The sequence below is a fragment of the Pristis pectinata genome, chromosome 14, assembly GCF_009764475.1.
Source record: "Pristis pectinata isolate sPriPec2 chromosome 14, sPriPec2.1.pri, whole genome shotgun sequence".
Lineage (NCBI taxonomy): Eukaryota > Metazoa > Chordata > Chondrichthyes > Rhinopristiformes > Pristidae > Pristis > Pristis pectinata.
Window position 1 is genome coordinate 39,720,053 of NC_067418.1, and position 16,377 is coordinate 39,736,429.

Genomic DNA, 16,377 nt, shown 5'->3' on the forward strand with positions numbered 1-16,377 from the left:
GTGTTGGTTAGGCTCTTGTTGACGAGAATGGCAATGGATTGAATTAAACATCAAATTTACTGAAGTAGCAGGGAAGAAAGAAGAGGAAGACTTGCATTCATGTAGTGACTTACAGGACATCCCATTGGACTTTACAACAAAAGATGTATTTTTGAATTTATGGAGGCAGTCTATTTTCTCATAGCATTCTCCCAAAAACAACAATGCAATGTTTTCAGGATAATCTGTTTATTTTCAGTGGTGTTGGTTGAGGGATGATTATCAAGGATGCTGGGGAGAGCTCTCTGTTCAAATTAATGACTTGGATCTCATACATCTGTGCAAGAAAGTAGATATTTAACATCTCATCTGAAAGACTGTGTAGCATTCCTTCAGTACAGCAGTAGCATGCCATCCTTCACGTTGTGCTCATGCTTCTGGAGTGGGACTTAACCTGACAACAAATGCAACTGAACTTCAACTCAGAAGGATGACTCGACACTGAAGTTCACAGCCACCGCTGAGGCGTGGTTGCTGGCAGGTTAAAAGCCAGCAGATGGCACCGTTGGCTTTGCAAAGCAGAACCTGCATGTTAATTGTGCCTGAACATTCCAAGACCCTGTGTCCTACTGCTGCATAGATAAGGGTGGGTACAGGCTGTCTACCTGCAGTGCATCTGACCTGCCTAGCACTCACTCCTTTGTCCTCCTCCTTCCTCACAAAGGATACACAATCCAGCACTCCCTGTTATCAACATCAGCAAAGAAAAAATGTGCAAGTTTTGGAAATCTGAAACTAAAAGAAGTAAAGGAATCTGCTGGAGACACTCACCAGGTCAGGGCATACCGGTGGAAAGAGAAATAAGGCTATTGTTTCAGGCTGATGACTGTCAGAAGTGACAATGAAAACTCAGCATTTCACTCACTTCCTGACAGGCTGGAACCTGCCTGCCCTTTATTGCCTGGTTTATATGGACAAGCTGAATGCGGTAAATGGTTCTTCTGTTGATGACTTCAGGCCACCTGTGGACTATATGGTAGGTGAATCTGGTGGCAAGAACAGTCTCCTAGTTGACTTCCCAGCCTTCAGTTTGTATACTTTGTATTCTGGTGGAAGGAATTCCATTTCATTCCCAATGGGAAGATAACATATATCTGCCTACTAGATCTCAGTATTTCCAAATTTCTAATCGTATCTAAGAAATTCACTGACCAAAAAGGCCAAAATTTTACTGATAATGATGATAATGATGACATAAGCAAGGGAAACATTTTTGAAGGCTGACTTTACTATAGTGAACGTCGGTCCCTTGGAAGATGAGAAGGGAGAATTAATATTGGGTAATGAGGAAATGGTCAAGGCGTTGAACGACAATTTTGTATTGGTCTTCATGGTGGAGGACACATCTAACATGTCAAAGAGAGGGTTTATGGATGCGATGGGAAGTGAGGACCTCGATACAATTGCAGTCACTAAAGAGGTAGTGATGAGCTAACTAGTGGGCCTAAGGGTAGACAAGTCCCTTGGTCATGATGGGATGCACCCCAGGGTACTGAAAGAAATGGCAGAAGTTATAGTGGAGGCGTTTGTGATAATTTATCAAAATTCTCTGGACTCTGGGCAGGTCCCGATGAAGACAGCAAATGTCACGCCACTGTTTAAAAAAAATGATGTAGGCAAAAGGCAGGTAACTATAGACCAGTAAGCTTAATGTCTGTTGTCAGGAAAATACTTGAAGCTATCATTAAGGAAGAAGTAGCGAGACATCTGGATAGAAGTGGTTCCATCAGGCAGACACAGCATGGATTCAGGAAGGGCAGGTCCTGTTTGACAAACTTACTGGACTTCTTTGAGGATATAATGAATGTAGTGATTAGAGGGGAACAGGTGGATGTTGTATACTTGGATTTCCAAAAGATGTTTGATAAGGTCCTGCATAAAAGATTTAACCATAAGATAAGGATGCATGGAGTTGGGAGTAAGGTATTAGCGTGGATAGAGGACTGGCTAACCAATAGAAGGCAGGGAGTTGGGATAAATCGGTGTTTCTCTGGTTGGCAATCAGTGGTGAGCGGGGTGCCACAGGAGTCGGTGCTGGGCCCGCAACTGCTCACGATATACATTAACGATTTGGAAGAGGGGAGCGAGTGTGGCACATCTAAGTTTGCTGATGACACTAAATAGAGTGGAAAAGCAAATTGTGCAGAGGATGCAGTGAGTCTGCAGAGAGATATAGATAGGTTAAGTGAGTGGGCAAGGGTCTGGCAGATGGAGTACAATGTTGGTAAATCCAATGTTGGTAAAAGTGGTCATCCACTTTGGGAAGGAAAATAGAAGATCAGATTATTATTTAAATGGTAAAAGATTGCAGCATGGTGTTGTGCAGAGGGACTTGGGAGTGCTTGTGCATGAATCTCAAAAGGTTGGTTTGCAGGTGCAACAGATTATCAAGAAGGCAAATGGAATGTTGGCCTTCATTGCGAGAGGGATTGAGTTTAGGAGTAGGGAGGTTATGCTGCAACTGTACAGGGTACTGGTGAGGCCGCACCTGGAGTACTGCGTGCAGTTCTGGTCTCCTTACTTGAGGAAGGATATACTGGTTTTGGAGGCAGTGCAGAGGAGGTTCACTAGGCTGATTCCAGAGATGAGGGGGTTAGCCTATCAGGAAAGATTGAGTCGCCTGGGACTATACCTGCTGAAATTCAGAAGAATGAGAGGGGATCTTTTAGAAACCTATAAAATTATGAAAGGGATAGATAAGATAGAGGCAGGGAGGTTGTTTCCACTGGTAGGTGAGACTAGAACTAGGGAACATAGCCTCAAGATTCGGGGGAATAGATTTAAGATGGAGATGAGGAGAAACTGCTTTTCCCAAAGATGGTGAATCTATGGAATTCTCTGCCCAGGGAAGCAGTAGAGGCTACCTCATTAAATATATTTAAGCCACAGTTAGATAGAGTTTTGCATAGTAGGGGAATTAAGGGTTATGGGGAAAAGGCAGGTCAGTGGATCTGACTCCATGGCCATAATCTTATTGAATGGCAGAGCAGGCTCAATGGGCCAGCTGGCCTACTCCTACTCCTATTTTTTATGTTCTTAACTCAACACCGTATCTGCACATGACCAGCAGAGGGAAACAAAGGGTGAGCTGTTTAATCAGGGAACTGGCCAGAAGTGAGCAGCCCCAGACAGCTGTTATTCTCACCTCACCTGAAGGCAATGTATCCCGTGGCTATTGCATGACATCCATGTGCACAGATGCAACCATCATACCTGCTTATGAACAGTCACAGAGGTCTCCCAGCCACTGCAGGTGAGTGACAATGCCCCTTCGTCACCTGCCACTTCCTTCATCTTTCGTATTGCAGATCCCAAAGTGAAAACAATCTTTGAAAATAGTTTTATACCAATGATAGCCTGGCTGAGGCTGACCTCTCGCCACCCCCTTCCCCCCAGCTCTTACCACATGCTGGGGTTCTCAGATTTGAAATTCCAGTTCAAGGCTTAAGGCACCCGTATGTAAGTGAAAGGATTAACACACAACCTAGAAGGCCTGTGCCTAGGAGCCCAGCCAAACTCACCACACTTCAGAAACACTCCAAGCACTTCCACAGTCAGTTCCACTAAAGGATAGTACACCGCAATACGTCTGGCTTTATTACTAACACATGTGTAAATATTACTTGTGTATGTTTCTTTGCGAATTTCACTAATGGATAGGGGGAGAAGTTCTACGAATTCTTAAGCAGGCTGTGCCCACTAGGGCCTCCATTCAGTGGGAGGCTGACACACGGGATTACTCTACGCTGGCTTGCCAGTGCAGGGTTGAAGTTTCTCACTTGCAGTTGTACCCAGTACCTCCCATGAAGTAAATGTTGAGAGTTGTCTTATCCTAGCAGCCACTGGCAGCGGTGCAAAAACTTTGGACCTGATCTTGATGGGTTCGCATTCAGAGATGCCTCTGTTGCTCCTGTCCAATGTCTACTAATTCCCAGATGCATCGAATTATGAAGGGCGAAAGGGAAAACAACATTAGTGGAAGAGAAAGGAATACAAGGGAGCATAGAAGTCCAAAGAAAGAGGAGTGAGCTGTTACTTGACTGCCCCTGGTGGAGTGTACGGTTAATGGCCCTGCTTCTTAACAACTCTCTGCTCTTATTCAGTGGGAGACAGTGCCTCATGACATTGGCATAAATAAACATCTCAAACTCAGAGTATGTTAAACATTGACTGGTGTTGTGAAGAGGATAGTCAGGGGAAGGTTCTACAGGTCTAGGGGCACCTCTACATTGGGTGTATGAGCTATGTCACTGTAGTCCACAACAGACTATTTCCTCATGTTGTATCTGCAACCTCAGGCTTGTGCAGGGTTATCTGCTCAGTACCTTCACTACAACCTGTATCTGACATCAAGAAATGCTTGACCCACACATATCTGACAAAAACAGAGCGCAACCTTTAGCACTGTGAACATCTTAATAACAATACAGTTCAACATGATATAAATACCACTCACAGCTTAAATGGTGGTTTATTTAAAATAAACAATCTTTTGACATTGTGCCGCTACTTAACCCAGATCCTTTTAGGCTGGTGGAATATGCGGTCCACCATCACTTGGTAGTTTATTTTATTTTGGTCACAGCTGGTCCCTATCGTATATCTTGAACATAAGGACCTGCCAAAAAGATCAGTGTAACTTTTTATGATTTGTTTTCATTGAACAACAGACAGAGTCTAAAATCCTATAAACTTCAGCTACATCCCAGCAATGCTCAGGAAGTTTACGGACTCTGCCAGACTTAACATTCTACCGAAGCACATTGTGTACTTTACATCTGTTTTCTGTGTAGTTTACCATAGCTACAGCCAACGTCCCCATCATTTGTTTATTATAAATGCGCGAATTGGCTTGTGGTTTGGACTGCAATTCTGGTTTTGTAGCCACGTCTTGGGTGCCCAGAAAATCCTAAAATAAATGCTGAGCTCCAAAGGGGATGAATTCTTAAGGGTCTGAGCAAGGGGGAAATTGGAAAGTCCACTGGGCGTGTTTAAAAAAAAAGAAAGCATTGCAGAAGAGACTAATAGCAGCACATAGAAGAATACGTTCACATGGATGTGCAACAGTTTTTAGTCCCTTATTGAAGAAAGGACATCCTAGTTTTGGAGGCAGTCCAACAATCATTGACTAGGCTAATTCCTGGGATAAGATGGTTGTCCCATCATAGTAGCAAAAGGACTTTGATTTTGGAGATTAGAAAAATGAGGAGTGATCTCATTAAAGCCTACAAGATCCCAAGGGGCATGACGGGGTAGATGTTGAAATGTTTCCACTAGTGGGAGAGTCTTAAAAAGGAGACATACAAGATAAGGGTGCGATTATTTATAACTAAGATATATTGGAATTTCTTCTCGCAGAGGGAGGTGAATTTCTAGAATTCTCTATCCTGGAGGGTTGTGCAGACCACAGGTATCTGAAGATAGATAAATTTTTGAAATATCGGGGAATTGAGAGCTATGGGGAATTGGCACAGAAGAGGAGTTGAGGCCTCGGGCAAGTCAGTCATGATCATCCCATCTCTCCGATGGGAGATTATTTGCACAGGTTCTGCAGCCTTGATGGATTGTAGAGTGTAATGCTATCACCTGGTTTCATTATCATTTTTGTTTGATGATTTATTACAGGGGTTCTCTGATGTTAAGTACAGGGAGCGAAGGAAGCAGATAGCAGAAATTGCTTTAAACTATAAGCAGTAAGTTGCATGCACACTCCAAGTATCTGTGATCCCACTTTGCATGTTGTTTGAATTTACACTCTCTTTCACTGATATCTTAAATTAGAGTTATATTAAACCAAGAATATTAATTGCTGCTTGTTTTTGCAGTGGCGATCCAATCCCCAGAGTAGAATACACTGCAGAGGAAATTGCAACTTGGTTAGTCTACTGTATATTGTACTAAGACTCCTCTGGGGTCAAATTTCTGTCAATTAAATATATGTGTGATTATGATATGTGATAGTCCTAAGAAATATAAGGCCAGTTGACCTAATTAAACTCAACACTCTAGCATCCCAACTCTCCTTTTCTGACATTCATCATTTTAAGTGTAACAATGAATTCTCCTCCACTATCTCCAGAAGGAACCTTACCTACTTTCTACCAAGCTTGGATTTTTATAAGAGCTGGTTTTTGGGATCTCCTTACTGGGTTCCCAACTTAGTGTTGGAACAACTAGACAGCAGTTGTAGAGGGGATGCATCAGACACATTCAAAATGATGAATTGCAGAACAGGAGAACCAGGGAGCAAGAGGCCATGTTGTGGCCAAAAGTTCTCAACTTTCTTACACAATCTAGTGCAGCACAAATAGTTTTAACTCAACACACTGCCCTGTGCCTTGCAATGTCAGATATATCTCAGTGTAGTGCTCTTCCCTCCAAATGAGAAGGGTATAACTTCAAGCCCCACTCCAGTAACTTGAATGCATAATTCCAGTTAACCTTCCAGTGCTCTACCGAGGGAGCGCTGAACTGTCAGTGGTGCCATGTGTTGCATGAGGCACTGAACTTTGCCCCCTCGGTCGTCAGGTAAACAGAGGAGCTGTAGATTATACCCAGTATCCTGGCCAGTACTTATCCCTCCTTCAGCATTAAAACTTGTAATCTGATCATTTATCTCACAATGGGATCCTGCTGTGCACATTTCCCTTCATTGCAGCAGCACCTAATTGGCTGCAAGCTTCACGGCTTTGTAACCACAAATGAAGTATTACAGTGAGATAGCTCCAAAGATGAGTCAATAAAGGACTGGACCTCCTGGTTAGTTAATGAGCTGTACACATCAGGAAAGTTCCAGCTATAGTTGTGCAATGTTAGTCTCAGCCAATACAGTGGTGAATGTGCTACAACTACCAAGCATTTACATTTTATGTTCCATTGATGACTCACAATTAAATCTCCTGCCATTACTGACTATCTACAGCATAGCTGCCAACTTTCAAGGACCCAGTGGAATTGGAGATACCTATTTATCACTTGTCATCTGTGACATAAGGAACACTGGTCAGGGATAGTAGTGTATTGGTGTCACAGATCTCCATGTCAACTCTACACTCCTGGGACAACACACTCCATTTATTGTTATCTTTATTACATTAGCAGCTTCAAAAGAGGAAACAGAAATAAAAAGTGGCCTGTCAGACAACCAGTATAGCAAAGGAATTTGGAACAGTCCAGTGCTTGCTGAGTTAAATGCATGCACTGTTGACCTTTTTGCTGTGTTGCTGTATGACAGGAGAGAAGTGTACACAAACCTGAAAACCCTGTATCCAACACATGCTTGTTCAGAACATCTGGAGGCCTTCAGGCTACTGGAGAGGCAATGCTGTTACACTGAAGACAATATACCTCAACTTGAGGACGTCTCCTGCTTCTTGAAAGGTTAGCACTGATTTAAATGTTAATAGCTCATCGAAAAAACTTAATATTTGAAGCATGTTGATGAAAACAGCAACAACTTTTATTCATACACCAAATTCAATGCAGTGAAGTGTCCCAAGGCAATTGACAGGAGAATTATCAAACAAAGACAGACAAAGGAGAGCCAAGGAGTGGAGGCAATTGGTCAAAAGGGATATGTTTTGGTGATGTGAAAAAAGTTGAAGAAAGCAATACTATTTCGCATCTAGACAACTAAAAACATAGGGGACAGTGGGGGAGCAGAGCATTAGAATTATGTTTCATTAATGGTTCAGCAAATTAATTGATATTTACAGCTTGAATCTGTGGCCATTAAGTCATCTTGTGGCATAAAAGAACATATCATTTCAGTGCAAGACACCATGCAACAATAGCATTGATTTCTCTTATTCTGAGTCAGCTTGCAACACATATACAACTACCAGAAGACTAGAAATGATACACGTTGATGCAATGTTATGCAAAATTGCCATTCTCGAGTTATGTTGCTCACCACACTTCACAGCAGGTCACCCTGAGGTCTGCCACGTTGAACATAGTTACTGACACATGTTCCCAGACTGTTAGAAGACAGAACTGAGGAGTGTTGCCTTGCCTATGAGTTAAAAGGAACCCATATAAGGTTTTAAATGCTCTGTTCAATTGCAGATCAGCATTAGCCAGGAACCACATGTTATGTAGTGGCACCTCTAATGATCTCAGCCAAAATGATGCTGGAGCTGCTAACATTAATCCAGGTTTTAGCAAGGGAAAGATGTGTTAGGTTCCCAACTCCTAACTTTTGATCTGCAAAGTTCTGGTTCCATTGTAATGAGTAAGTTGCAGCAAGTGCAGCAGGAGGCTGTGGGAAAATATGTTCACACCCAGAGAGAGATGCAGAGGACATAGCCTGCACTTGGCTACCTAGGATCAGTTCACACTTAATATCGGGACCAGAACCTTCCTATCATCAGGCAGGCGGGTTGCACACACCAAATGGGCAGCTTCAGGCAGCTCACTGGAGGAAAACTCTTGAAGATTGGGGCCCTGCAGATAAATGTGAGGGAGCAGCCAGAGGGATGTGACTTTGGAGGACAGGGGTCTTAGAACATTCAGGAGGGAGGTTGGCAGTGGTGGTGATTGTGGTGGGGGGAGCTGATGAATCACGGTCATTTTGAATGTTGGAGGGAAAATACTGGGAGTCAGTGGTCTGTATGACTTGAAAGTGGAGCTGGGCGGATCTCTCCGACACCACCAGCTCCTCATTATAGTGAGTGACAAATAGTGAAGTTAACAAATTTATCCTTTTGGTGTCAGCCTGCAGCAAGCAGCATCTTCATTCACTTAGGCATTCTGGTTTTCCTGAATGCATCTGATGCTGTTGTTAGTTCAGAGCAAGCTAATCTTACTGAGTAGGTCACTAACAGGTACAGGTCCCTTTCTAGGATATACAAAGAGTCTTGGCCTGAACACCTTTTATACCTGTATTAGATTGAGTATGGACTTCCTGCCTTCTGTTTGGAAAGCTGAGGTGCACATTTAGGGTCACAAAAATGAATATCTGCCATTGAATATATTGGCCTCTTTTATCTTGCAACAAATTGCATCCATAAGCACCTAAAATGTTCATATAACTAAACAGAAGGCTGCTGCCACTTTTATGACCTGTTGTGATTTAGCATAACAAATGTTCCATATTTGTTTGTACCAGAACACTCGGGATTTCAGCTGTGGCCTGTGGCTGGGTTACTTTCGGCCCGGGACTTCCTGGCAAGCCTTGCTTTTCGAGTTTTCCAGTGCACACAATACGTCAGGCATGCCTCCTCACCAATGCACACTCCTGAGCCGTAAGTCCAAGCAATAAACTGAACAGAGGTATCATGTTCTGGAAATGAATTACTGAAAACTTGTCATGAGAAAGCAAGTACTGGAAATGAACAGCTTGTCTGTCAGCACCTGCTGATTTAGTCAGAGAGCTAACTGCTTCCTTTATGGATCATGACAGAACTTCTGTGACCTTCCAGCATTTGGTTTCTTTACTGAATTTCTGTGTTACTATTGGACAAGGTGGTCTGATTGGATTCCTTTATTCATACACAGTCTAGAGCGGTTAAGTTAATGTCATGCTGGGAGAACATATGTTACTGTAAAATGTTAACACACATAACTTTGCATCAGAATTGCTATGTTTCACAAAAACATGAAGTAGATACAATGCTACAACTAACCTTAGTATCTGTGAGTGGCATGGAGAAGCATCCAGATACTAGTCTCTATTCAAGTCGAGTTTATTATCATGTGCACAAGTACAGTAAAGTACAGGTATAAGGGAAGACTTGCTTGCAGCAGCATCACAGGCATGTAGATTCAGACAACACACAAAACATAAATTATACAAGACGGTGAAGAAAAAGTCTGTGCAAAACAAGACATTAGTGCAGAAAAACAATTAAGAACAAGTCTATAGCAGTGCAAAAGGTGGTCTGTACTGTTCCATTGCTGAGGTAGGATTAGGGCTGTGCAGGTCAGTTCAAGAACCTGATGGTTGTAGGAAAGTAGCTGTTCCTGAACCTGGTGGTGTGGGACTTAAGGCTTCTGTACCTCCTGCCTGATGGTAGCAGCAAGAAGAGGGCATGACCCGGATGGTGGGGATCCTTGATGATCCATGTTCTTGAGGCAGTGCCTCATATAGATACTTTTGATGGTGGGAAGGGCTGTGCCTGTGGTGGACTGTGCAGTGTCCACTATTCTCTGCAGCCTCTTGCATTCCTGTGCATTGAAATTGCCGTACCAGGCCATGATGCAACCAGTCGAAATACTTTCTACAGTGTATCTGGTGAAATGCGGAATTTCCTTAAGCTTCTAAGAAAGTAGAGGCATTAGTGCAACTTCTTTGTGATTGCATCTATGTGCTGGGTCCAGGACAGGTCATCTAAGATGTTAATGTTCAGGAATTTGAAGATACTAACTGTCTCCACCGCCCACCCTCTTGAAGCAGCAAATGAGTTGGGTATTTAGAAAGGGAAGAATGGGCCTCAGCTGTGATGTCTTCTCAGGCAGCCATGGGGTGATTGAGGCTTTGAGCTTGCAAAGCAAGCTATTGTCAAAATCTTGGCAGGTGATCAATGGAAACAAACTCCAAGCAGTATTTCATGGAGGGCCAGGCCAGTATTGCACTGTCATCTAGATTATATCCTTTACTGCTCATCCAGAACTGCTGATTGAATGAGATACCAAAGGCAACTGCATGCCCAAATTGTATCCAGCTTGTAAATCAGCAGAAGCACTGGGAAGAAGAGCGTAGAAAAATGTCACCTGCATTTACTCAGCAAGAAATAACTTCATTAAAGATCATGTAGGGGAACTGTTGAAATCATTGCTGTCAGAGTTTTGCACAGGGCAGTATGTAACAAACAAGGTGGAGAGCTGCTTAGTTTTGTGTAGATTTCAATGTGCAGTTTACTGCACTTGGTATGTAACCATGGTACAGTATGTAAACCTATCTGGGAGATGTTTTCCTGCAGTCCTGTAACCACTCTAAAAGCCTTCCCTGTGGCCACAGTTTATCTTAGGCTGCTGTGGGTATCTGCAACAGCAAAAGGTCTCATAGAAAAAGTTGAGGAATGTTGAATCATGAGTTGTAGCAGTTGACAAGAAATAATAGTTAATCTGACAGGATTACAATTAATTTGTGAGATGGGGTCAATATCAGCCATTTAAGGAACATAAACAGCCCATTGTCTTTAAGGTAGCTATGGTGTGGCTGTGGCTGCAGAGATCCCGACAGGCTCGGACAAGTTCTAACCAACATTGTACCTGTCATTTTGAGGCACTGGGGAAGTTGTGAAGGCAAGATATTGATCAAAAGTGTTCAGACACCAACCAATCTATTCTATCAGTTACCTACTTCTCTGTTTTGGCCTCCTGGCTGCTGTCCTTTACTAATAGAATTGTTTCCCTTGCACTATTGTTTCACCTGTTTCTGGTTACACAGCCCATTGCAGTCAGCTAATGGGAAGAGCTAGCTCCAAAAACCTCCCCCCTCCTCAATGACGGCAGGGCCCTTCATTTGAGTTCCAAAGATAAGGCCGGAATATTCACAACCACGTTCAGCCAGAGGTGCCAAAGAGATGGTCCATTCAGCTTTTCCCTGAGTTCCCCAGCATCACTGAAGCCATTCTCCAGCCAATGTGATTCACTGTACGTGATATCATGAAATGGCAGACAGCACAGGATACAGCAAAAACTGTGGTCAGACAACATCCTAGTTGAAGTAATGAAGACCTGTGTTCCAGGACTAGCTGTGCCTCTAGCCAAGCAACTCCATTACAGTTACAGCACTGGTATCTACCCAACAATGTGGAAAATTGCCCAAGTACTTCCTGTTCACTAAAAGCAGGACAGATCCAATCTGGATAATTACTGCTCAATCGGTCTACTGTCAATCACTAGCAAAGTAATGGGAGCTGTCATCAATAGTGCCATCAAGCAGCACTCACTCACCAATGACTACTCACTGACGCTCATGTTGGGTTTCACCAGGCCCACTTGGCTCCGGCCCTCATTGCAGCCTTGGTCCAAATACAACCAAGGAGCTGAATTCCAGAGGTGATCTGAGAGTGACTGCCCTTGGCGTCAGGGCAGCGTCTGACCAAGTGTAACGGTCATGGAGTCCTGGTAATGCTGAAGTCCTTGGGCGTCACAGGGAAAACACTCCAGTGGTTGCAGTCATACCTCGCACAAAGGAAGATGGTTGTGGTTGTCCGAGATCAATTCTCTCAGTCCCAGAACATTACATTGGAAGTTCCTGAGAGCATTGTCCCAGGCCCACCCATCTCCAGCTCTTTCATCAGTGACCTTGTTTCCATCATAGAGTCAGAATTGGGCATGCTTGCTGATGGTTGCACAACATCCAATTTCATTTGCAACTCCTCAGGAACTGAATCAGCCCATAACCGTATGCAGCATGATTTAGATAACATTCAGGCATCAGCTAATAGATGACAAGTAGCATTCGTGCCACAGAAGTGCCAGGTAATAACCTTCTCTGACAAGACTGAGTCTAACCACCAACCCTTGACATTCAATGACATTGCCATCGCTGTATCTGCCACCATCAATATCCAGTACTCATCGCTGGCCAAGAACTCAAATGGACCAGCCATATAAATTCAGCTCAGAGGCTGGGTATCCTGTGGCAAGTGACTCATCTCCTGACATCCCAAGACCTTTCCACCATTTGCAAGGCACTAGTAAAGAACATGATGGAACAACCCCCCCTCCCCACATGCCTGGATGAGTGCAGTCCAATATGGGCGAGCACAGTGTCGGCATGGATTCATTGAGCCAAAGGGCCTGTATCCATGCTGAATTGCTCTAAGAAACTGAACATCATCCAGGACAAAGCAGCTTGCTTGATTGGCAGGCTCTGTCCATCCTAAGCATACCTTCTCCACCACTAGCACACAGTGACTGCAGTTTGTACCATCTACAAAATGCACTGCAGTTACTTGCCCAGGCTACTCCGATAGCACTTCCCAAACCTATGAGATCTTCCATGAAGAAGGACAAGGGCAGTGGGTGCATGGAAACACCGACACCTGCATGTTCCCCTCCAAGTCACACACTGTCCTGACTGGCAAATATGCCTCTGATGGTTCCTCGTTGATGAACCTAAATCCTGGAATTCCCTCCCCAGCAGCACTCTGGGAGTACCTTCACCAGAAGGACTGCAGTGGTTCAAGAAGATAATTCTTCACCATCTTCTTGAGGGCAATTAGGGATAAGGAAAAAACTCTGGCCTGACTAGCGATGCCCACATCCTGAAAATGAATGAAAAAAGTCATGCCCCATGAATAGAGATGGTCCAGGTATGGCAGTGTTAGAGATTTGTTATGATCATTGTTGGAATTTAAGGAAACCTGAGTGCCAAGAAAAAGCAAAATAATGAAATCCTCTCACCAAAGTTCTGCTTTTTGGAACTGAATTAAAGTACCTTTCAGAGGAACAATACTTTTCCTCAACTTGGAAATTAAGGTTCGATAATCTCTTCCCATCTCAGCCCCCCTCCAGATGGTGTTAGCAGTCCTGGTCAATGACAAGCATTAAGGAAACAAAACAACAAATTGCTGGAGGAACTCAGAGGGTTGAGCAGCATTTGTAGAGGCAAAGGGGTAGTTGATGTTTTGGGTCATGACCCTGCATCAGGACATAAAGGAAGCCCTGGGAACAGAAAGATGTGAGATATTTGGACAATTCCATCTTGGTGTCAGGAACCTTCAGAAGTATGACAAACCAGAGCTAGGAAACCCCAAATTAAAAGCAGCAGGAACTTTTGATTGAGTAGATCTTTAATTCATAAATCCTCACAATGCCCCACTCTTTCAGATTATCTAATCATAAATAATCCTCTGACCCAAAACTAAGAATTCAATCCCAATGCTAGGTAATGTTATGGATGCTCCTGTGAACCAAGGTTAAATGGATTGGTGTGGGATGGAATTTAATTAGAATGCAAAATTATCAGATATAAAGGATTGTGAATAGCATTTTAAGCTGCCCAGTATTTATGCTACATTGCCTAAAAATTGTACCAACCCAGGTTGGGATAAGAGGGCAATTGAGGGGCTGTGAAATTGATAATCACCTTGCACACATGCTTGGGTCTTGGACAGAGAATTAATAGATTATTTCAGGCTTCTATATACCAATGGGATTAAATGTGAGAAGAACATTGTATGACATGCAGAAGGCCATGGTAATTTGGGGCTCTTTATCCAAGGGTATTTCGTTATTTGAAAGACCTCCAGTCATGAGTGTTTCTAAAGAAGACTTGGTCTCTAAATGGATATCACTTTAACAGAGATCAGGAAGTGTAGAGTGCTGAGCCCATTTGAGGAAATCCATGGCAGTTACATTATTGCTGTGAGAAGAGTGATGGAGCTTTGGTGCACGTCTGGTGCTAAACTATATCATGGAGGGGCAGAAGTTCATCAATGGCTGGAGGAGATGGAAAGCCCAGGGTGGAATGGTGCACCAATAAACAAACCCGACTTCAATGGATTGATAGCTGGTGTCAACTTGGAACATCAGTGAGGAGTTAAAAGAAGTTGCGACTTTCATAGACACCGGAGAAAGAATGGATTAATCGGAATCTACCCAGTGAAAACCTGGGCTAGGAGAAAGATAGGAGATCTTTTTTTTGCACCAATTTGACAATAAGCAGAAGAAAACCAATTCTGAGCTGAAGGAGGTTGATGAGTTATTTACCCCATGGGTTTATGTGTCAGCTCTGATCAGTGCTGCAGAGACTGATAAGGACACCACTAAATCAGGTGAGACAATAAGGCACTGAGGTGGACACAGTCTAAGACAGACAGTCCATGCCCTGCATGTTGTGCTCTGCATTTTTTAGGTTTGTTGTGCTTGTCTCTTTGAAGGTCAGGGATTGGAAGAGCCTAAGGGCACACTGAAAATCCAAGGCTGGACTATTAACATCGTGATCTGAAGCAGCCAGTTGACAGACATCATTCCTGCCCAATACTGATAATTGGCTTTGACAATCTTAGCACTGCTTACTTCTTTTAACAGGGATCTATGCAGGTATCCTGTAAGTCTGAATGACTATTAATTTCATGGTTTCTTGAGCTTACTTCATAATATTTTTTCTTTCTGTTTGCTTCTTCCTTTATTATAAAAAGAACAGGATGGTCTGATGACGAACCAAATAGGAAAATCTATTATATTTGTCTTGATAACCAGATGTAGAAGCTGAATTAACCTGATAATATCAGGAAGTGGAGGTCACAATTGTGCATCTGGGAATAACACACTGATACCTCCTGATGTTTTTTTAAAGCATGTGTACTGTTAATCACGTATCCACCATGAGTTTTTGAGTTAAAACATGTATTTTGCGAATTAAGCAAATGACTCCTCAGGACCCCAAAAGGAGGCAATCTCGCTGGGTACCTGGAGTAGAATGTTTCCCAGTGTATGCTGGCAGAATTTTATTGAAACTCAGGAAAAATCTTCCTCAAGTCATCATCATTATCAGCCGTCACTGGCCTTCAACACACTGAATCTGTTTTAGCAATAGGTGTAAGGCAGCTCAGCTGTGGCTCAGTTGGAACCGTACTTCCCTTTGATTAAGAGAATGGTGACCAAGTCTCACTCCAGAAATTCAGGCTTTGAACTCAAAGCTGATACATTAGTGCAACGCTGAGGGAGTTCCTGGCGTTTTAGTGACATGCTAATCTAGGATCCTCCCTTCCCTCTTAAAGGGACATTAAAGGTCCCATTGCATGAGAAGAGTCTGGTTAATATTTATCCCTCACTCTACATCAGAAAAACAGAATAAATAGTCACTATCACTTTGCTGTTTGTGGTAGCTTATTGTGTTCAAGCTGGCTGCTGTATCTTCAATAATATAGCATTTAAAAAGCTAATTTATTGGGTGTAAGGTGCTTTGGGATGTCCTGAAGGAATGTGAAAGGCACTCTGTAGATGCTAGCCTTTCTTTAACTTGATATAAAGGGTACTTGCACATGGTTAACTGAACTCTAGATGGCCCCTGATTCTGAGCATTTGCAGCGATCAGACTTGCATGACTTTTCTTTCTCCTTTTATAGAATGTTTGTTCTAAAATATCTTGGAAATAAAAGCAATTGGTTATTCCCACATGAAAGCCAATGGTTATTCAGATATAACACAACTGAGGTAATTTACAGTGCTTATAATAGAGAGAAAAAGGTGGATGCAGGAATGTGCTATGGGAGAGATATGGTGGGAATCCAGTCTCCTGGCATCATCTCCACTCCTGTTCCAAGCTACTGGAAACATAGATACTGGTCTGTAGCTCATCCAAGTGCTGATTACTGATGCGGGAGTCTTGATGCCAAATCTATAGTCCATTTGACTGCACTGACAAGACAGCTTTCG

The 16,377-nt window shown here is 43.1% G+C and overlaps 1 protein-coding gene across 1 annotated transcript in view; it reads left to right on the forward strand.

Moving 5' to 3' along the window:
- th (tyrosine hydroxylase) overlaps positions 1-16,377 on the forward strand; it is a 38,967-nt gene that overhangs the window by 13,352 nt on the left and 9,238 nt on the right. The window contains 4 exon segments of the mRNA XM_052029134.1: positions 5,665-5,732; positions 5,865-5,915; positions 7,274-7,419; positions 9,149-9,284. Coding sequence (XP_051885094.1) covers positions 5,665-5,732; positions 5,865-5,915; positions 7,274-7,419; positions 9,149-9,284 — 401 coding nt within the window.